This window comes from Rhinichthys klamathensis, unplaced genomic scaffold, assembly GCF_029890125.1.
Source record: "Rhinichthys klamathensis goyatoka isolate OS25496 unplaced genomic scaffold, OSU_Roscu_1.1 h1tg000127l_1, whole genome shotgun sequence".
NCBI classification, from domain to species: Eukaryota; Metazoa; Chordata; class Actinopteri; order Cypriniformes; family Leuciscidae; genus Rhinichthys; species Rhinichthys klamathensis.
The window spans coordinates 1,133,167-1,156,797 of NW_026606664.1; the positions used below are offsets into that span (position 1 = coordinate 1,133,167).

The window sequence follows — 23,631 nt, forward strand, 5'->3', positions numbered from 1 at the left end:
AGAGAGGTTTTGTGTTGGGCGTGAAACTGAGACAGTGTAGAAAATACCTCAGAGACTATAGCCCATCAGGGATTTAGAATTGGAATAGAAAAAGATTGTTTTGTCATTTAGCTGTCACAACTCTTTATCTAGCTAACGTCTTGTAAGACAGCCTCTTTCAGAATGAGATTTTGTTGGTTTGTTTCATACTTGGTCCATTAACAGTTGTCTTTTTTTAATTTGTATGGTTAATGCCACTTTCAGTCGTGCTGATGCACACTTTACATTAATTGCAGACTAGGTGCATCAAATAATAGACCATTGTATTTCTTTTAGTTATTTTTTTTACATTACTCAAGTAGTATTGTAAACAGAATACTTTTACTCAATTTTTACATTTAGAAATTTACAGTACAAAATGCAATTCTATTGATTTATTTTTAGTTTAGTTTTTTAGCAATGTAATGTTGTCTAAATTGTCCTTTTAAAGTTTACAAGTGTTTCTTTGACTACTTTGACTACTTTGACTATTTTTAGTTTGGGTATAAATGTCATAATTTACTCACCCTCATGTCATTCCAAACATGTATAACTTTATTTCTTCTGGAGAACACAAAACAGGAGATTTTGAAGATGTTTTTGTACATACAATGAACGCCATACAACCTTGGACCCCATTGATTTTCATTCTATGTACAAAAGAACTCTAAAAAACGTCATCTTTGGTGTTCCACAAGTCATGCATTTTGAGGGGAACTTTTCTTGTCTTGGCCAAAATTTTGGATTCTCCTAGTAGATTCCAGAATAATCCACCCTGACTCAGTCTGGGTGCTGAGAAGCAGTGGTTCAGAAATATTAAAGTTGTCAAACCGCAATGAAGAGAAATCTCTGCAGCAAGACCTCACAAATACCATTTATTTGATATTCCGTGCACCTAGCGTATCTATAATCTTGGGTCTCTTCAGAGCAAGAAGCAATCAGTAGCACCACGAAATCAATGGCGAGGACAATTATGAGTGAGCGTGGAGGTTAACTGGACGTCAATGTCCACGCTATCACTATGCACCTTGTCAAGCGGTGTTTACCCGTCTCCAGTAAGAATAGGTCAAGTGGTCACCGCAAGACAGGACCGGGACAGTGACTTGAGACCTCTAGAACCCGAGGCTAACCTATCTAGTCAGTAATGTCATTGGTGACATTGGGATTCTATTAGTGGCCTTGGAAGAGGAGCTGGCCCAAAGCCCAGCGGTACAACCATAATTGATCTGTCATAGAAGATGCCCCTGCAACCTCCCATGTGGCCCCAGCTGAATCCCCCAAAAGCCTGCTCCCCGTGCCTCCATCTCCACCTGGAGAATAAAGCCAGAATGTGGCCTGAAGGTCACATTTAATGATGGAGGTGGAAAATAAAGAGGCCTGAGATGTTGGATACCGACCATAATTGCCAGTGAACAGTGGGGTTATTTGATATTGATTCTCAATGAGGGGAATCCATGATGTCTATACAGGCCGTTTACGTGTTTGCTCGATGACTGCAGGCCGGTCAATACCGCCGCGTGGCACCTGGGAACCCAAGGAGACCCCTCCACCCAGAGGTTCATTTGAATGGGTGAATAGTTATTGGTTCTCTCTTCCCTGCAGCCGTTGTGTGGCCTCATTTGTATTTTTAGTGAATTATTCTGGTTGCACAACCTGAACCCACTTAAGCGTGTCACTTAGCATTTGTTGAAGTTTCACCGGGGTGCGGGCCTCATCAGGTTTCAGCCTGGGAGTCTGCGGTTAAGTGGCCGCTTGTCATGTTTATTTATTTATTTCATTCTTTCTCTTTTTTTATTTTCATTTTGCAATGCAGGATTGCATTGCTGATGGTTGCTGTCTAGGTTGTTTAAACCAGCGGTTCTCAACCGGTTTTGCTTTTACAAGTGCTGTTCCGACACAGTAACTGAACCATACATAAATTTCAGTGTTTTTTGCCCATGTTGCAAACCTTTAATGTAATCCAGGTCATATTTAATTGGGATGTGTATTATGTTTGTACCATATTGGTTATCAGTTGATATTAGAGATTTTTCTTTTTAATTTTACTATTTGCTGACATTTAATTTTTCATGCTCATGTCCCCAATGTTTACATGTAACGAAAGATTACCTTTGCTGTCATCTGACGCTCACTTGAAGTTAATCTTTAATTACACTAATAATTTAATAACACTGCAAATATTTAAAAAATCGTAATAGTCTTTTTATATTTATTCGTTAAAACTTGTTTATTGGTATCGGACAGAATTTTACTATTAATGCATATTTGCATTGCCCTAGTATAGTTTAATTTTCTTCAGGGTGTTCAATGTTAGCATTGAGCATCGCAATCTGTCCATGTTAGCATCTAGCTAATTTGGGTATCTTTTACCAAGAGTGAGATGAATTAGGCTCAAAATTCTTTAGAGTTTGATTGGATGCACATCTTTTGATGTCGACCAATACACAATATATGAGAAATGTTTTATCCTCCCTTTTGAAAGTTAATAAACCTATTTATTTAGCTAAATGGCTAGTTTAGCATCTTATTGCATTTAGCATTGTTTTTTCCATGCTGTCCACAAAACTGTTAGAACAGACCTGCACACCATTGTTGGATCACAACCTACCAGTTGAGAACAACCTATTTCAGCACAACCAAAGAATACAGAACAGGTGAAGGTGTCACCATATGCACAGTGGCGTAATCCGGCTTAATCGTCATTAGATTACCGGCCGGTGTCGGTTAAATGCTGCAAATCCGCCAAACATTCTTCCTGGCCTAACTTGAAAACATGACGATGTTAAAGCTGCTATGTCTGATCCCGATTTGAATAATCTTAACTGTTTATGTGGCGAGATGCCTAATCCCTGTGACTCACACTATAAGGGTCGCATTCTTGAACATGTGTGACGTGCTAGCGTGGAAGTACAAATGGCACCTGAAAATTGAAATTGGTATCTGGAGGCAATTACTCATTTTTGTTCTAGATCTTGGTATTCCTTTTCCATGTCTCACGTTTTTGTTTTTTGTTTTTTTGTCCCCACCCCCTCCCCCCCTCCTCTCTCCATCTCCATGAGAGACTCTTCTGGTGTCACTTTAGTATGCATGGAAAATCGCTCACAAATCCACGATATACATTATAAATGAGGCATCCGATTCGGCACGCTTGTCATAGACCAGAAATTTTTGTGTCACCATCTTCCCCCTCAATTCTCTCTCTCTCTCTCTCTCTCTCTCTCTCTCTCTCTCTCTCTCTCTCTCTCTCTCTCTCTCTCTCTCTCTCTCTCTCTCTCTCTCTCTCTCTCTCTCTCTCTCTCTCTCTCTCACACACACACACACACACACACACACACACACACACACACACACACACACACACACACACACACACACACACACACACACACACACACACACACACACACACACACACACACACAGAGAGAGAGAGAGAGAGATGCAACGTCAAGGGTAGAGAGGTGGGAATATGTTGGACCTCATGCCCCCTGGCCACATGTGTCGTTGATTCGTCTCCCCTGTACTTTTTATTGATTTATTTTAAACAAGGTGGAAAAAATACTTGAGAAATGAGAAGCCTCAGGTGACGAGAAAACTAATGATGAAGTTGGAGAGGACAATTTAGAGCTTAAAAATGACAAAAAAATTAGATTTTTTCTTTTTATATTTTAGGCATTTAACAATTTACTTTTAGTGGCATATTTTGCAGGTCTACATTTTAATAAAAATAAATCTTTTTTTTTCTTTTTTTTGGGGCGGTTTAGTTAGATTTTTTTGTTATGCGTTTTTGTTGTTGTTGATTTAAATTAGCTGTAAATTTATCAAATTAAAATATCATGTTTTCAGATTCCATTCTGAAGTAAGCATTTTGGCCAACCACAGAGCTCTTTTTGTAATTTTTCTAGCATCACGTCTACACTCTTAGGTGTAGACCTTAGGTGTACTCTTAGGTGTAGACCTTCTGTTGTGTTTACACGACAACAATCACCTAAAAATGGAAAATATTTTCCTTTGTGTTTTTCGCGTACAGACGACAACATTGTCAAAGTGATTTCCGTTCACACGCATCCACGAAAACGACTACAAATGCTGTATTATTCATGCCAGGCCAGTAGTTGGCATAGCCATTTTCACAAATTCACATTTTTGTAGTTTACACAGAGACAATAACGGTATTGTTTTCAAAAACTTCCACTTTGAATCCCGTTTTCAAAAGTTTGCGTTTTCAGGCCCATAAAACGCAGTTGTCGTGTAAATGAATCTTGGTTAAAATACATAAAAAGTTTTCTGTAAATGGTGTTGTGTAAATGGCCCCATAGAGATGCCATAGAAGAACCATTTTTGGTTCCTCAAAAAACCTTTTAGTGAACAGTTCTTAAACGAACCATTTTCTTCTTAGTGTGAAGAACATTTTAATAATCTAAAGAACATTTTTCCACAACAAAGACACTTGTGTAATGGAAAGTTTCTAAGAAATGTTAAAGTTTCTCCATGGAACCAAAGATGCCAATAAAGAAAAAATATTTTTTGAAGAGTGTATAGTATCAAATCTGATCTGATTCTAGCCAAAACCCTCCCACTTGGGCATAAAGTACAGCAAAAGTCTGAAATAGATTGAAGCTCAATAATAGGTAGTTGTAGAAAAAAAATCAAAAAAGTTTTTTTTTCTTTTCTCCAAGTTATAGAGCGAGAAAACGCTATTTAAAAAATCACTTTTATTGTTCTCCCTTCCAATGGTTTCTAAATGATCTTCGAGCACAGAATTGGCAAAAATGGCCATCTGTGACGCCACAGTTCCCACTCTAAAATGACTCCCTGCTTAGTGAATCCTAAGTTGCGCTCTACCTAATCGATGCTCCCCATTAATTCTTCTTAGCTTGGTTTTAGCGGTACAAGCCTGGAGTTTAGCACTCCACAAAAGGCACCTGTTCCGAATGGGTCACCTTTATAAGTCTCAGGCCCTGCATTGATTTTCAGCAGGACTTATTTCATGAACCAGGTCTTTGGGACAGGACACAGATGAAGATGAACTAGGAGGCTAAATCACTTTTCTTTGGCCTCTTTTTTTCACTCTCTCTCCCTTTCGCTTGAAATCCCCCCACCCTTTGCCATAATTCTCGGCTGTCATGTTTCCAGTGGAGTGCAGCCAAGGCGGAGTTTCAGAAAAGACATTTTTTTTATTTATTTTTTGCACTTAACTTCTTAACACCACGATGGATACATCATCTGTCACGTTTGAGTTGGTTTATGTGAATTACTAGCATGTGTAAACACGCTTTCGCAGGCGGTGGGTAAAAATATCAAGCGCAATGTGTACGCGCAAGATTGCTCAAGCATTAGCTAGAAGGCTAGCGAAGAGCGTGATTTAGCAGGTTTCCATAGCTTTACACTTCGAATATAGGGAGCGTGTGAACTTTATGAAAAATGAATAAATTATTAAACAAAGCAAAGCTCATGGCAGGAGGCTAGAGTTCACGCAGAGTGCAGTGCGTTCGAGGGAGACGCTTCATCTCTTTTTCATTCTGCCGTCTTTCTTCCAGCGTCATGGACATCACCGTTGACACCTTTAAATGCGATGCTCCTCGTTGAATTAATGCCGGGGTAAAATAAATGTCCCTGGATGGTTGTGCGCATAGGATGACGGGAAGCGAGCATCTGTCAACGTGGTGGGATGGACACAGGTGGCGGAAATGATTATGGAAATGTTTATGGAAGGGCCTTGTCTCTCAGTGGGATACGGCTTAAAGAAAGGAAGGAAGTCGAGAGAGGTAAATCAACCCACAACCCTGGCGATGTGTCTTAGTGAGATCCCAAGTGTAAGAAAATGTCCCAAAATACATTGCGGGCTTCCTTGCATGCTGGATCCCCATGTGTCTATGTAACCTATGACCATAGGAATCCGCGCCCACAGTTGAGTTGAATTGGAATAGAATCCCTGGTGTGTTTGTTAAATATTTTGGCTAATTGGATTATGATTTCAGAGACCAATAAGAGTGTACACTGTAAAAAATTAACATTGTAATTTTTAACAGTACAATGCTACAGTAAAAATCAGTTAATTACGGTTTATTGGTTAACTACAGTTAATTGGTTTATCACTGCATATTTCCCCCCTGTGAAAAACGAATAAATCAGTTTTATTAGTTATTTAAAACAGTTTTTTTAAGTGAAAAGGAACGCCATCTTATACTTTACAGTGAATAAAAATTTAATTTGACATTCCTAGAAGTCCCTGTGTGACACTTCACATTTAATGCGTTTTCATTGAAACAACTGTTTCTTCTTCTTATGGTCATTAGAGTTTTATGTTACATCTTATGTTGTTAAATTAATGTTTATTGCATTATTGTAGTGCATGTGTGTTACGATGGCGTTTTGTATTTATACGCCAATTTTCTACAAGTTGAGGTAAATAGCAATATAGAAAGTGCACTTGAAAAAGCTATTTGTCATTCTACATGTGGTTTTCTCTTTACTGCCTGTGTTTTTGGTTGTTGTCAGTATATTATAAAGATAATCTTTTACTAACGGTAAACTTTTTATACCATACATTTGAAAGATTTATTTACAGTGTATTCTCAGCTTGTTTAAATTATGCATATTTACCCCAAAATCAGTACAGAAGGGTGTAAAAAAATAAATAAATGAAATTAGGAAAGTATTTCATCATTTCCTAATCATACTTTCAGTTACATTTTTACTAAAATTGCATCTAAATGTAGTTAATGAAAATAACATTTTAGTTGATGTGATGTGAAAAAAACAATTTTTTCATAAATAAAATTGTAATGCGTTCATTGTATTGTAGTACAATTACAATATTATGCTTACGCTTATCTTGTTTTTACTTTAATGAACACACTCTCAATGTACTTACGCATTCTGACAAGCAGCAAGAACTTTTTCTGCAGAAATGACTGATGTGTGTGTGTGTATGTATATGTATATATATATAACTCGCTTCCTCAGAGTTCCTCTCTTCTGATTTTGATAGAAAAGAGGAACTCTGAGATGGACAGACACTTACATCATGTTTTCTGCATAGCTGCACCGTGTTATCACGTAGTTGGAGTCCATCGGGGCGGGATATGGAAAATGCCGGAGTTCATCTGCCTGTCAGCACTGAGGTCACGCTAGTTCAAGGTCTAAACTGCTGTGTGTGTTTCATCTGGCTTGTTTGCACTGGATGTATTGGAGGATGCAGGGAGTGGTACTCTAGAGGAGAAACTAACAAATAAGCTTTCACATTTTTTTTTCATGTAGGATTTAAATCTATTATAGCATAAGAAGGAATTTAGCTTGTGTGATGTTTTGCTGTAATTGATGAACTTCTTAGCATGCGTTTTTTAAGGGGGACCTCCAAGAACTGATTCGGGTTGTTCGTTCAGTTTAGTAACTTTAGTAACTAAAAAAGATTTTAAAAAAGATGCAGATTTAATTCTTACAAAACGATATCGTTATTCAACAGAGAAACTGACAAAGCTGTAAGAAAATGCTGTTAATGTGTTTCTCAAAAGTTTTTTTTTTTTCAATAAAAACGTTGAACTTCCACTGCTGCTATTACTGGCTTAATTGCTAGTTTATCCCCATTTGAAAGTCACTTTGAATAAATCATAAATAGGCTATATATTATTTATGCAACAAATATATTTGAAGGTATTTTTACACAATTTAGTAGTTTATATATTCACATGTATATATTGTGGATATATATTTAAGTTACTTTCAAACGAGGACAAACAGCCTTATTGTTAGGCTTACAGTGTGTGTGTGTATATATATCTCAGTGTACAACACATCAGTATTCATATAAATACAAGCTGGTAATATAAGCAGATAATGAGGACCTTTTTTAAATGGTATACTCTTTATCTATGCCAGAATGGAGTTGTGTTATTGGAGTTGATTTGGACTGGAACTGCAGACAGATGGACTAAGCATGCTGGATCCTCGTCGAGTTCTAGTCCGTACAAAACACACTCTCAATGACAGACACTGAGCCCCTTCTGTAAAACAGTGAACACACAAAGATCTGTTGTTTCACTATCGATCGTCAAGGCAATGGCGAATTAGATCGCATGTGAGATAAGTGCAATGGAACGCTGTGAGAAATGGACAATGGGTTGATAAACAAGATTGGTTTCTTGACAAAATCAGAGTTTGTTTGGGCGTACAGCAACAAAAGCCTAAACCTATTTACTTTGGTTAATTGGTTTATTTGCATTCAGCGTAGTTTTTTTTCCCCACCATGTTGTCCAAAGCCTGTCAGAACAGACCAGCGACCCATTTTTGAGTTGCGACCCTCCAGTCGAGAACCGCTGCAGTCGAGCGTATTACCATTATTGCATCATCTCTCATGGCAGATAGGTGAATGGCTTTGAGCAAATGCCACTTCTGGCTTCAGGTCTTTCTCTTTTTCCCTTTCCATCTGTCTATCCTCCCATCTCCTAGTCGTTCCCCCCGGCTTTTTTCCTGTCCACACCTGACACTTGGTCGACTTGCATCGCTGCCTCCCTCTCTCCTCTGCCTCTTTCCTTTCCTGTTCTGCTGTTGTCATCCCCTCAGGACCACGAGGTTGAAAGAGGTTATACGTGGCATGGACGGGTGCAGGGTGGCTTAAAAAAAAAAAAAAAAAGGCAAAAACTGCAAGCTGTGGTGAATTGCTAATAGGCTATCATAGCGCTGAGAAGGCGTTGGCTCGCCAGAGGTCTGTAACCCATTAAAGAAACGTCAACTCGGCATAGGTATGCAGGGAATTATGGGTCACTGACCGGGAAGCGATGCTGGCCACCCATTGGTCAGAGAAGTGCCCTGTAATCTGTCACAATCCTGTAGCGGCAGTGACAGCGCGGGGAGCTTCCCTCTCGTTCCGCCCCGGCAGGGCAAAGCAAGCACAGAGCACAATACCATGAAGACCCTTGAATGCTGTATTAGCACATACTTAAGAGATCTTGTAGTCGAAATGCTAAGGTTTCCAGTGTGTTCTCATCTTTCTTAGTATACATCATACTTTATGGTCTGATGTGTTTCTAAGCCGAAATTTATAGTGCTGGATTTAGCCAGATATTGAAAGGGCCATGAAATACAGATATGCACATGTTGCACATGATGAAGACAATAATATAGTACACTATTTTTAATTATGAGTGGGAAAGGGGTTTATTTAGGGATTATTTGGACTGATTTCTTTCAGGTTTGAAAACAATATTGAGTGAATGCCTTCAGATGTGTCTGAGGTCCTCTATTATTATATTTTTTTATTTTTATTATTATCCTGTTTTCATGATTACAATGACAAAAAACTATTGGTTTGCCAGGACCATGAGAAAATCTAGTCAAGACTTTGAGGAAACAAATTTTGTGTTATGTCAAGAGCACAAGAAAGTTTAGGTTAGATCTTTAAAAAAAAAAAGTCAGATTCTTGGGGAAAAAAAATCTTTTGTTACACTAAAATCATGAGACAATTAAGGTGATATCACAACTTTTGTTGTGGCAAGAACTCAATAAACAATCTCTTATTTTGAGATCTCAAGAAAACGGATTATGTCAAGATTACGTGAACCACTTTTAATTTGTCGAGATCTTGCAAAATTTTTATGAGATCTGGACACAGGGCTGGCGATTGCTATAGGCGAACTAGGCGATCGCCTAGGGCGGCAAATGTGTTGCGGGCGCAGGCACCCTCTAGTGTCGCCCTTTGCCTACTTCCCATTAATCATAGAATTAGAATGACAAGCGAAATAAAACATGTTTATTAACATGATCATCATAAGGCGCCCCTCAGCCACACGTTTAAGTACTTGTCAACTTGATTATTAGATTGAATTGATGATTATTGTCGATCATTTCCTAATGGGGGAGGGGGGAGTTGCGTTACGTGTTAGGTTAGGCAAGGCAAGTGCTGGCGCGTTGTTCGAAATTAAGCGGTCTAAACCCTCTGGTGCACAGGGAAGAAAAAGAGAAAGGAACAAGATAAAAAGAAAGCCCAGTATAGAGATAAGTCTTCTCATCTCAGCCATTAAGGTGTCAAACGAAATAAATTTACTCAGTATTGTGCAAAGGCATGTACTGGCCATCGGGACTACCGGCAGATTCCCGGTGGGCCGACGTGCTTTTTGGGCCGATACATCTCGAATACTTTTATATATTTATTTATTTTTTGTCTGAACGGCCCATAAAACTCGTACATCGGCGGCCCATTCGTTTTGTTTTGTTTAATTGGTGGCGCTGGGTTATAACTTGCTTTCAAAGGGGGGGGGGGGGGGCGCAAAACTCAATCTCGCCTAGGGCAACCAAAGGGCTAGAGCCGGCCCTGTCTAGACAACACAGCCAGTTGTTACATTGAGGTCGTAAGAAAATTCATGACAAAAACACTATCTGTAAAATGGTGGTTATGAAAAATGGTGGAATAAATAATTATTTTATAATTAAGCTGATTAGCCCTAGAAAACTATTTTTTTTATTTCAGAAGAATTGGGGATCATTTGCTTTGTGTGGATGTATTCATACAAGCACGAAATTCATTAAAATAATTCATTTTACCATGTTGAATAAGCGGAAGGTAACAGTTGCTTCGCGACCAGTTTGAAAATTCGATGCCACTGCCTCTAGGGGGTGAAATGCGACAATCCTATGCGAATGTCGGAGATAGAGGAAAGGACCTCTTATGGCTTCCGTAGGTTGCGTAGTAGTATTTAGATACATCAGCACTTAGTTCCTCTTAATTATGCATGAGAAGGCGTGGCCTAATCCTCTGAGCAGGAGCTCATTCAGCCATTAAAAAGGATTGTTTGTAAGTACTTCTTTTTGTAAAGCAAGTTGAAGCATTATCATCTGACATCCCCTACTTTTAAAACTGTCATCAGGAGACTTTTGAAGTCGCTAAACGTGAATGCCAACATTTTGACATGATACGGCACCAATTGCTCTTCAAATAGGGTTCTACGAGACAGGGCTGGAAACGAAAATGAGAATAAAAAGAGATCAAAACAAACACCATGGTGCTTCTTAAGAATTTGTTGACAGAGATTTTTTTCCTCTAACAAACCTCACGTCTCTCTCCCAAAAAAAAAAAAGATGGCTTCTTTGAGCTGCGAACGCCTTTACCAGAGATGTCTGGGAAAGATGCCCTTCCCCTGATAAAAGACCACGGCAGCTGTGAAGTCAGGGAATCTCTCTTGTGCACCACCTTTCTCTCTTTATCTCACTTTGACACTCCGGTGGCTTGCGAGCGTTTGTAGGATTAGAGTCTTTTTTATTTGTTCTTGTTGAGTTTTTTTTTAAATTCTTTTAGCTCGGACCTTTCATCCACTTCCAGATAAACTGTGTCAAGGCTGAATTCACTCCAGGAACCGTTGTACACGCTCATACAGACACTGTCTTTCTGACGGTCTTCTGTAGGATCCTGGTTGTATTGCTGTGAAAGGTCAGCAGCTTCGTCTCGTGGTGAGAACTTAGGAGGCCGAGGAACTTTAAGGGGTGCAGGCGATTTCATCTGGACCGCTGACCTTTTGAGGGACGTCAGGCTGAAAGCGCAAGCTTGATGTGGTGTAAGATAACTTGACGTTAGCTGGAGCGCGGCGTTCGACATTTCCAGAGGACTGTAGACGTTCCAGATGGCTCAGAAAGTGCAGAGTCAATGGTCGAAGGTACCGGAGCTACATCTGACCTCCAGTATTGTGCGAATCGGAGGGAAGCTATTGGAGTTTTCGACTTCACAGACGCTTGCGATTGACAAGTCGGTGCAGTCGATACTCTTATCAGGGCTTTCACAGAGGTGCTTGGAGCAAAGTACCTCACACGCACATACTTCTTCACTTCGTTCTTCCTCATCTATTTTCTGTCTCATTTTCTTCCTCTTAGAGACTCTGGTAGCCAAATGAGTTACATTTTAAAGGAGTAGCTCGTGCTAAAATGCTAATTTTGTCTTTTATTCACCCTCACGTTGTTGGAAATTCAAGGACAAAAGGAAATGTTTTGACCACATCTTAGCGCTCTTTTCCATATATCTGTCAAGCTCCTATATGCTTAATAGAAGTAGTCCATATTATTTACACTCTATATTACAACTCATAAGGTAGCTTTGTGTGGAAAACAGAAGTAAAAATCCCAGGCTGCTGGAGAATAACTCTCCCTCTCTCTTCCGCTCTCACCTTCCTGTACGGTAGATTTATTAGGCGAGCCGAGGCCCAAGGCTGTCACCACACAGCGCACTTTCAAATCAATAATTGGAAATATTAATTATCGCAGCTGGGATGCTCCAGTCAAAAGGTGTTTATTTCCCTATTAGGAATAACAGAGGAGAAGGGGCTTTGATGGTCTGCTAATGCTAAATAATGAACAGGGAATAGGCTGTTATCTCAGTGTTAAACTCCAGCCAAACCATCGGCATGCTCACACAAACACACGCACGCACACAAGATGCCCGACTCTTAATCAGACAATCTTGTTCACAGCCGGGTTGCTTTTGAAATTATCACTAGTTTTTAGATGTAGATTTTTTTGTTTATATACTGTAGTTGTTTTTAAATGTTTAATAATAATAACAATTCATTACATTTATATAGCGCTTTTCTCGGCACTCAAAGCGCTTTACAAGGGGAATCTCCTAAACCACCACCAATGAACTTTTCCAATAATTTGATAATTAATCACCAATAATTTATAGTAATTGTTTCTAATAGTTAAAAGGTTAGTTCACCCAAAAATGAAAGTGAATAGTAACTGAGAATTTTTTCAAGCCCAAAAAAAGTGCATACACCCATCATAAAAGTAATCCATACGGCTCCAGGGGGTTAATAAAGGCCTTCTGAAGCCAAGCGACGTCTGAAGCCAAGCGACGTGAAGGCTTCAGCCTGAAGCTTCAGCCTTCCGGTAATGGCAGTATCCGAGTCTAGTTCCAGCGGAAGAGTGACCTCTGACCCGACGCATGACGTATTGACGAACGCGGAACTGCAGAGGTTTGAGCAAAACAAAACACCGGTCACTAATTAAAAGTCTAAAACGAGAAGTTTTAAAGAGAAATGTTGGAGGAGCTTGAGTTTGTTGCCCACTGCTATTAGTTTGAACCGCTAGAGGCGTCGACTCTCACCTGAGCTTACGCTACTCCTACATCCTACGTCATGTGTCGGAACTCGACTCTCTCGTGAATGCGCACGGACATTACCGGAAGCTAGTAATTACAGTTTATAAAGTTATAATTATGAATATTTTTCTTACAAAAACGCTTCGCTTCAGAAGGCCTTTATTAACCCCCTGAGCCATATGGATTACTTTTATGATGGATGGATGCACTCCCATTCACTCATACTATTCACTCCCATTATAAAGCTTGGAAGAGCCAGGATATTTTTCTATATAACTCAGATTGTGTTTGGCTGAAAGAAGAAAGTCATATACACACCTAGGATGGCTTGAGGGTGATTCAATTATGGGATAATTCAAATTTTTGGGTGAACTAACCCTTTAAACAAACAAACATTATCATTGTATAGTATCTTATATACAATATATATACACAGTATATACCTTATGTACAATCCGTTTTATGAAATTCTTTTAAGTTGTGTGCCGTTTTAATGTTGCATGTGAACCTAAAAAAAAAAAAAAGCGATATGGTGCGAAAGGCTTTTGAACATTACACCCAGCAGGTGAGCGAAGCTCAAAGTCTGTTTCTTAACAGGATTCCGTAAGCCGTTACTCCTCTGACGCCACTGACCTGGAAAAAAACAGTGTGCTTTAAACATCCTTATACATCTAATGACGAGTGCTTTACGCTTTTCTCATTCACTGATTGCAAAGCCACTGCAAACTATTCATTTCATCCATGTTGACTCTTTGTCCTGCATGCAATTTAAGACAGAACAGCGTAAAACAAATAGAGGAAATTATTTCACATTCATCATAGACGGAGGCAACAAGGCGCAGTCCCGATTTGCTCGGAGCAGCTTGTTCTGAATTTCTATCTACCCCAGCACAGCGGTGTCTAATCAAACATCACTACAGGAGAACAGACTGTCTCTCAGGAGAATGGAGGTTTCATATCCCCCACTGTATTTTCTGTTTACCCTGTTTGATAGCTCCCCCTTTTGAAAGACAGCAGCACAGCAAACAGCGTGATTATCGAGTATTGTGTGCTTAAAGAAACAGATGACAAGGACAAAAGAGACAGTTGCGCCCGTAGCTACATTGGAAATCCCGAAGAATACATTCCCGGTCTGGAATGCTGGCGACCGGAGGGGTGTGTCGAATCGTGTGCATCATCCCTAAACGAGATGCAACTGACACACTCCTGTTGGGACGTGGGGATTTGAATTGTTCCGCTGAGTTTAAACAACAGATTGGCAAACACAGGGACGCCGGTGCTGTTTGCTGCGGGCGGGAAACGTATAAGCGCGCGTTTCCGCCGGCGCGAGTCTATCAGCATATGCGGGGGAGCAATAGGGTGGAGTCACGGCTCTGGAAATGCCACTCAACTGAGAAGCAATCTTATCTGGCAGTTGCAGGCAGTTCTCCTTTGCCTTCCATCCTCTCCAACCCCCTCCATCCCCATCCCTCTGTTTTTGTCTTGGACCTCGTTGCATTCTCCATTCCGAGTGTGGAAACCTCCTTGAATCCATCACAATAAGAACACGTGTTGTTGTTGTTTTTTGCAAGGAACACAGCATAAGGCGAATTCGTTTTATCTTATGAGTGAAGAACGCTTGTGCAATAAAGGCACAAAAGCAGCAGAGAGGCGTAGTGAACTCTCTCAGGACAGAAGCTAAATGAACGCTTTCCCTGATTACAGTACAAGTTTGTCAACTGCTGGTCTTTTTGTTTCTATAGTGCATGTAAAAGTGTGTGGAGTGAGTGTGTTTACAGCATAGGTGGCCTATTTTTTGCCATTTCCAATTTTGTCCTCACCACTTTTTAAAAATTTTTGCAGCAGTGATGCATCAATGCGTTTTCTTTTCATTGTATTTGAGTGATGACTGTGAATTATATTTAATGTTGTGCTGAGTGGTTGTGATCAGTTTGTGATCAAAAATTATTTAAACTTTTTTTTTTTCAAAATCTATTAAATTATATTTAATAGTTTAGTCTATTTTAGTTCACAACTACACATTTTTTAATTTCCTAATTATAATATTAGTAAGAAAGTATTTTACCAATACTCTACTACAGATACCATAGACTATTTGTCAAAACATTCAACGACCGTGATTCATTATTAATATATTTTATTTATAATAATATGTTTTATATTATAATGTATTATTTATTTTAATTTACTTTAATTATTTGCATATAATCTAAATATTATTCACAGGCTAAGCCTTTAGCATTTGTTACATATTCAAAACCATAACTCCATCTGTTCCCACATTTGTTTAAAATGAACTGACATATAGTATACAGTATTTTTGAGAATATTTGTGTGTGTGTAAATGTGTGTACCTCAAGTGTAAGGCATCCCATTAGAGGTGAGAAAAATGCAATAAACTGAGTTCCGTCGATACTAAATGTACAAGGGAGAAACACATTGCTCTTAGGAAAACAAATGGACCATTACACCAGCATTTTATGACCAGGACAGTGACTAGTTAGAGAGGTGAATCCATAAACCTTACACAAAAGTCCAACGTGTTAGAAATGCATCTCACTGATGGAGTTTACATGAGGTAGTTCTGAATGTGTTCCCTTGCAAAACCAAATCTCCTTTATTACCAGACGTCGCGTCCGCAGTGTTACATGCATATTGCGAAGTATCTATAAATGCTAATGTGGGCAACTGTTTGTGTTTGTCAAATGATTTGTTTGAGATGGATATATCTCACAGTTAGGTCTATTGGATTGTTTTTGTCTTTACGCTTGAGATCATCTGAGTAAAAATGCTGTTCTTTGCAATGGAGAAAACTCTTGCAGTGCAACACCATCATAGTGCATTACTGTATTTCAAATAGACCTTTTTTTTACTTTTTCTTTCACCGGAGTGTAAGACAAAGCTACTGAACTCCGACCTTCAGAAGAATTACATCTTTCGCCTTTTCCCCTTCGCACAAAGAGTTAGACCATGCTAGTTATTATTTACGATGGATAAATTTATGGAATAATTTCTCAGAGGAAGGTTATTCAGTTCCTCAAGGTGAAAATGGATACGTTTAACACTTAATGAATCTGGCCTGGCTCTCTTCCTCATATATCAGCATGTTATTAAGGCTTTTTAAAATCCCATTATGGTGTTTCTCCTTGAACAAGTCATGCTTTTATGGGACTGGCCTGTCTTTAAAACTGACCTTTTTTCGGTTGGACAGTAAAAGAAAATATGTTGAGGAGAAAGGCAAAATGTTGATCCTGTCATCTTTTAAACGTTTCCCAGGCCTTTGAATTGGCGTCTGCATGAGACGAAAGTTGCGGCAGCATTCATAAAGGCTTAATTTCAGGTTACAGATGGTTGGGGAGCCTGCAAAGGGCGCTTTGCAAATTTGGGTAATCTTGTCGCAAATCTCTGCACAGCTCTTGGCCCTTTTTCATCCAAACTGGGCCTGCTGTGTTGCTATTAGCAGTTTGTTTTGGATCGATAGAAAGCTCCCATTGGATTACGATGCTGGGGAATGGATGTTATAGTGTAAAGTAGGCCTTTAGGATAAGATCTGTCCTGTTTTTCTACAATTAAAGAAAGTTCTCTCGGATGTAACTTAACTTCACTATCAGCTTTTATGATTATTATTTTTATTACTGGTAATATATGGGTTAATATACTTTCAAACCAGTGATATCACTAAATAAACCCTGATATAGATGTTAGGATGGATCTTTTAGCATCTAAACAGGTTTTTTTTTAATAATAATTAAACCCGTATCAATGCAAATGCTTTTAAACCATTCACGGTCTACAAGACACAAAAGAGAACACAGTGCGGTACTGGTGCATGTCTGTGAATCTCCTGTCTGTGTGATACACACACGACTCGTGTGCACATAAAGACGCTTAAGACATCGCTTGAACCGACAAAAACGCATACAATATGTCAAACTGCCCTATCCCTGCAAGCACAGTCTTAAAAAAAGTCGTAAAGAGTTGTGAGAAAATGTGTATCAGATCCGCGTGATATACGTCAGGTCTTAAAGTGACAGCAGCCTAATAAACCTGCTGCTGTGATGTCATTAATGTTAATCAAAGAACAAAAGACAAATAAAATCACTCGCTGTTTTTGACTGAATAACTTTTATAGCTTTAATAAGGTTTAATCTATATTTAATTCACAATTTATGCAGTGAAGACTGTGAAGTGTTTGATAAATTTATTCAATTTCTGTATATATCCTACCTGTTGGACCTATCTAAAAATCTGATGTATTGAAGGGCGCAGGTAAATGTGACAATTATTATAATGGGTTTATGTGGGTTTATGTTACATTAAAAGTTGTTATATTTTTTAAAGCCTTATAAATGTTAAAATCTATAGCTTTCAATTATACTGTAATGCTGAATGACTATAGTATAATTAATGGCTAAAATTGAGGGAAAAAAATCTATCTCATAGAGACATCAGAGACATCAGCCTTGATTCATAAAAATATGCTATTAAACAAATATTTAAAATATAGGCTACTGTCTTTACGTTGTTTCTACATTAATTTGGAGTTTAAATGTGAAATTATTACAATATAAAATACTTTTAATGTTTGGTGTGATAATTGCGATTAATTACAGAAAAATGTGCGATTAATTAATTGCGTATATATATATACATATATATATATATATATATATATATATATACTCAAATCGCTTTGTAAGTTGCTGTGCTGCTCCAATAATCAAACAGTCTGCACTTACAGTACTCCGTTCTACATGACATCCCCAGGTAAGAATAAATGGGAGCACAGAAAAACCTTTTGAACATCCTTTGATCCTGCAGCGAAATCCTTTTGAATCCTTGAACGACGGGCAGAAGATGGAAAAAAACAAATAAACAAACAAAAATATATATATATATATTCTTTCTGTTTGGCTCAAGTTTGTAGAATAAGAACCAGTCGAGAAAGCTTCAACCTTTGCAGGGATAATGGGGAAAAAAATTGTCGAGCAAAATACGGAGCACAAAAACTGTGATGACAGAGGCATCTAATCCAACAAATGCCATTCTTATCAGGCTTTAGTAGATTACTGTGAGCCTTCTACCCACAGAATCCCTCCTTTCCAGACACTCTCCACAGCCTAAGGGGCAGGGATCAATAGGGCTTCATTGATCTCTCTCTCTCTTGTGGCTGCCTCCACTTTAATTGTTGTTGCATTTCACTTTCTCCGTGCTAGACACTGTAACCAAGCGAGCATGGCAAAGCAAACATAAAACAACTTGCTGATCAGACTAGAGACTTTTTTAGAGGAGTAAATGGACTTTGAGATTAAAAAAAAATCTTATTTTATGTTTGAGTTGGTGTATTTTATTCCTGATTTGAAATGTCAATAAAACTTTTCGGCAATTTTTTGCCGAAAAATTTGAGATTTCAGCCTTTTTATAAGTAGATGAGGGGCTGTATAGTAGTTGTCCGGGGTATTAGCAATATGACCACTAGGGTTGGGTACCGTTCACATTTTGACCTGAAATTCGGTGCCGGTACCCAAAGGTACTTTTTTTCTGGACTTTAGGCATGTTTACCTTAATAACTGTACAGAGTCATTTGTAGAAGTGTTATTGACATTATGCCTGAGCTTCCTTGGTCACTGTCTTCCATTGTCTGTGATGCTTGAATATTAATAAAAACAACAATTTTAGTAAAAAAATAAAAATAAATCTGTGTTGTGAATTTTCTAGTAATCAAATGAAGACATAAAACATTAATTTCATTTATCTTTTACATGCGGCACAATTGAGCTTTATAGCCTACTGTTACAATTACAACATAGAAGAAAATCTGTGATTATTCCTTAAAAATTCTTCTTCTTTTTTTATAATAATCTATTATTATTAGTGTTAGTATTATAATTAAATTGAGAAATCTAAATTGTGCTGTACAACAGTAATGTAGTAGCCTGACATCGTCATACTCATATTCTAGTCAGAATGTGAGTCTGATACTGCTCCATAGGGCTTTGATTATGAGGCGTGTCTTAACCGAACCAGAAAAAAACAACAACTCTGCACTCAATTGGATAGACCTACAACCAATCAGAGCAACGCAGTAATTGTTTTGTTTATGAGCTACGCAAAGTTGTCAACAACAGAACTCAACTACACGCACGCTGGAAGAAGTAGTAAAATAATGAGTGTTGCTTCTTTTACTTGGTCCTCCATGAGTGCGACCAAAGGAGAAACCACAACGACCACAGGGTTTTCACTACGTCCCATCTTCTTAGCGACCTTCGGAGCCAGCTGATAAAATAAACTTTTGCCAAATCCCGTAGGAAGGACGGAAAACACATCTTTCCGATCGACAAATGCCTTGATTGCAGTTCTCTGTTCGTCTTTTAAAATGAATGCGCTGTCGATTTATTTTACAACAGACGCGATAGCGGATCTATACATCTCAATTCTCCAGCTGCTGCAGTCACCTTTGAGGGAAACCAGTTCAACCCAAGCGCTCTTTGATAACGTGATGATTATGTAACTGCAGATCATCTGTCCATCATCGTATTAAGCCCGCCCTGGCAATTTGATTGGCCCGACTAATTCTGAACCGATCATAATTATTCTTCAATGGATCGAGTCCAGACCGAACTTCCCGACCAAAAAATGTTGTGGGCGGGGTTCGGGCTGGCATCCAGGCTAGTAATGTAGTATAACGAACTTTTATTTTGACGGGTTGTTGTAAAAGACCTTTGAGTTTCCATGTGTAAATGATATAACGATAGTTTTTCTTAAATGAAACTGTAAAATGTAAAATGAACTTCAGTGACTCTCAGAGCAGCTCTGGAAATGCATTCATGTTCTCATATAGTGAGACTGCAGAGGCTGAAAAACACTGCGAGCGTCATGCGTTGCGTTCTCAGGTACCGAAATTTGGCACCGATTGATTTAATGTGAATCGGTACTCGGTAGTACCGGCGAAATTCGGTCGGTGCCATTAAAGGTACCCAACCCTAATGACCACTGAGTGGACCAGGCAATATAAATCAAACATGCTATAGGATTTTGACTCGAGGTGCGCATGGAACCTGGCACTGACATAATGATCGGAAGTCATTTTAAAGGCATGAATAAAATAGCAATCAATGCACACACATGACATTTGTAAATGTATTTATTTCAGATGGATAAAATAAAGTGTCTAGAACTGTGCAGCACGTCAAAAATAGAAATAGGGTGCAAGGCAACTGAAGGCATGCTGATACAAATCACCACTCTTGTATTTTGTATGTTTAAGGGACAATGAGTACCCTGCAAACTGACATATGGATATTTGCATTTGATCAAAATTTAGACAGGATTGTTTTGTGTTGGACATAAGCTCAACAGGCTGCAGGCTTATTGCGGTGACAACAGTTTCCTGTGCCTGAACTAACCCCTTGTCTTGTCTGTACTGTTTTTCTTCTTCCAGATGACTCGCCCCATCCAGGTGAAGCCAGCTGACAGCGAGAGCCGTGGAGGTAGTTGTCTTGTTCTTTGTAGCTTTTGTAACTACTTTTGTAACATTTCTTCTTTATTCGCCTTTCTCCTTGCTGAAAAGACCATCAAAACTGGCCAGCATTGGTTTTGTTTTGAATGCTGTTACCTAACGAGATCCTGGTGTACTGATTTCCCCACCAGGCTTCTAGACTTTTTCGTTCAATTATTTTCAGTAAAAGTCGGGATGGTTGAGATAAAATCCACCAGCTAAACCACCATAACAATTCATTGAAATTGGTGCTAGCCTAAGCTGCTCTTTTCAGCAGGGGTTTTACCTACCTTCCTATCTTCACAATTGTTTTTCTCTCTCTCTCCATCTAACTGATGGATGCCTAGATTATTCATTTTAATTAAGGAGGCCATGGTGCTGGTGAATGGAAGGGAAGTGGCTTCTGCTGCCTGTCTAACCTTGCTTCCCCTGCCAAGACCATTAACGACACACTGTAAATTAAAAAGTAATTAGCTTAGATATTGGAACGGGAGCCCTGAGCCCCAAACCCCCAATTTGATGTCTGGTCAAATCAAGGGGCGTATTGTAAACAAAAGGTGTAAATGCCATAGAGATGGATGTTGGGGAGGGAGGAGGGGAGGTGGAGTAAGGTTGGCCGAGGAAGCACAACTTGCCTAACAATCAATTATATTGCAGGACACTTGCCAAGTACCTTGGTTCTGAGTCTCTAGCATGTGATCTGCTGTTTACTGTAAATAGATCCGTCTATTGAAATCACCCACACAAACATGGTGGAGGATTTATTGTACTTGAAAAGGTGTAAAATAGAGCCAAATAGGTATTTTTCTAGGGAATGATTGTCAATCTTGTGATTCTTTTAATGGTCTAAACCAGGGATCTGCAACTCTGGTCCACATATTTAATTTCCAACCCTAATCAAACACGCCTGAACAAAGTCTTGAGGATTGCTGGGAAATTAGGTGTGTTTGATTAGATTTGGAACTAAAATCTGTGGAACAGTGTCCCTCCAAGAGCAGAATTGTCCATTCCTGATCTAAACAGACAACTAAGAGTACATTATTTTGTCATTCCAAAGGACGTTAAAAAAATCAATGACCCTAAGTAACAAAAAAAATTCTCCCAATTTGACCACACGGCAGATTAAAGAATCTGTAAGGGAATCAGATAAACCATCAGGGATGGGTCAACAAAATCCCAAAAAGCCTTCCCCAGCTATTTTTGGAAAATGGCGAATGTCAAAGTCCCACATCCAAATGGTCCATCGCAGCAGTAGACAAGCAGGCCTCTGTAGAGGAGATTTATGCCTCATAAAGCCTCATTGATTTTGCCATTGTAGAGGTGTGTGTTCGCATTGACTCTGACACTTTGCTGTCTTTGGGCTTCCCTGTGAGTGGCCAGCCTTAGCGCTCCCTAGGCGCCCATTGGGTTTCCTTGGGTCCCTTATTGCCTTCCTCTCGGTGGCCATGTTGGAGATGAAGAGTGTGCTTAGGTCAGGCCCAATAGTTGCACATCATCCTAAATGAACAGCTCAGAGTAGCACCACAGGAGCAATCCAACACCATTGTGACTTTAATAGTTGCAGGGGATTTCTTCCCCAACCCCAAATCCTAGAGTGTGTCCTGCATTGACAGACTTGGTATTGCTTTAGGCAGTGTACGCTATGTACGCTAATGCTACTTTTGTCATGGACACGTCCTCCAGTCCCTAGGGTAGTTGAGGATCCATGCATTAGGACTTAATTACGTTTCTTACTCTAATTCCGAGGTGGCACCCAGATGGACACTGGTTATTCTCTCGAGTTCAAGCGGGTTGACTGTTGGGACCCTCGGTGGCTTCAGTTCTAATTACTCTCATAATCTCATTAAGTGGTTGAAAGGTCACCACACCTGTTCAAAGAAAAACAAAGGAAGAGATCTTCTAAACCTCTAGAAACCTTCTCCACAAGGGCTTTCTGTCACTGGTTATTAAGTCTATAGAGCTAATGTGATTAAATAGTTCTTCTAGATGCATTTCTTTAATCATTTCAATCTGCATGCGGTCATGGATTAGAAAGAATCTCCTGGTTGGGTCACCTGATTGACATGCTGCCTAGTTAAATTAATATTGTGATGTGTTATTATTAAAAGAACAGTGTGCTGCCTGATGAAATGTGAATTTTTTAATTTATGAGGGCCTCTTAAGTGCTTGTAACCATTGTCAACAACATAGCTTGGGTGGTTCTTTTACCATTTTTGTTAGCGAGAATTTGAAGGACTTCTGCCCAAGTAAGTGTGTCCATGCTGAGCAGAAAAGGAAGGGAATTTGAAAATAGAAATTAAAGCATGTTTGACTGACAACTCCCTCTGTATCATCTGAGCCTTTTTATATTAGTCCTCATCTCCCGATAACAGCATGTTTGCCTTATTGAACACTTTTCTATCCTTGCTCTGTTATGCAGCATGTGTCATTAAAAAGAGCTTTGGGGACAGATTGTACACTCACATACACACTCTCTCTCCTTCTCCCCTGGTATCTCTTATATGAAACAGATTGATTTTGCTTCACAGGCAAGCCTGATGACTGGCACAGGCTGGATATAAAGGTGGCTGCTATTGCTTTTTGAAGGCCTGTTCAATGCCTCTCAGAGGCATTTGAGCCCTAACACAGGATAAATCAGCTTTAGTCGCTTTGATCTTCTACCCGCCAAAGTCCCACCCCCTTGAACAGATACCCCCAACACCAACCATCTTGTCCTTTTTCAGAGTGGAATCATCCCGATGACAGGTTTCATCTCTTAATTTTCCCTCTAGCTTAGAAATAAGAATTGCCCCACACAGGCCCGTCAGTATATTAATTTTCCAAAAGTTGGTCCATGGAAGCAGTTGTTTGAAATTTGCCAGCTCTCTTGGTGATCCTCCTATTCTCCTTTAGGGGTTGATTAATGAAATAATGTAGTGTGTTAGTATTAATAACTACAATATATTTTACCTGCTAAATTTTCTTAGCATGTTCCTGTGCATATCATGGACATGTTTAAAATGTCCCTGAAATTTTTTTTTTTGTAAATTTT

General features: G+C 39.1%; 1 protein-coding gene across 14 annotated transcripts in view; it reads left to right on the forward strand.

Moving 5' to 3' along the window:
* Nucleotides 1-23,631, forward strand: part of celf5a (cugbp, Elav-like family member 5a) — a 239,457-nt gene that overhangs the window by 126,754 nt on the left and 89,072 nt on the right. For all 14 annotated transcript variants that reach the window (XM_056256413.1, XM_056256419.1, XM_056256422.1 and 11 more), the window contains exon 3: nucleotides 20,544-20,592. In XM_056256413.1, coding sequence (XP_056112388.1) covers nucleotides 20,544-20,592 — 49 coding nt within the window. The remainder of the gene's footprint in view (nucleotides 1-20,543; nucleotides 20,593-23,631) is intronic.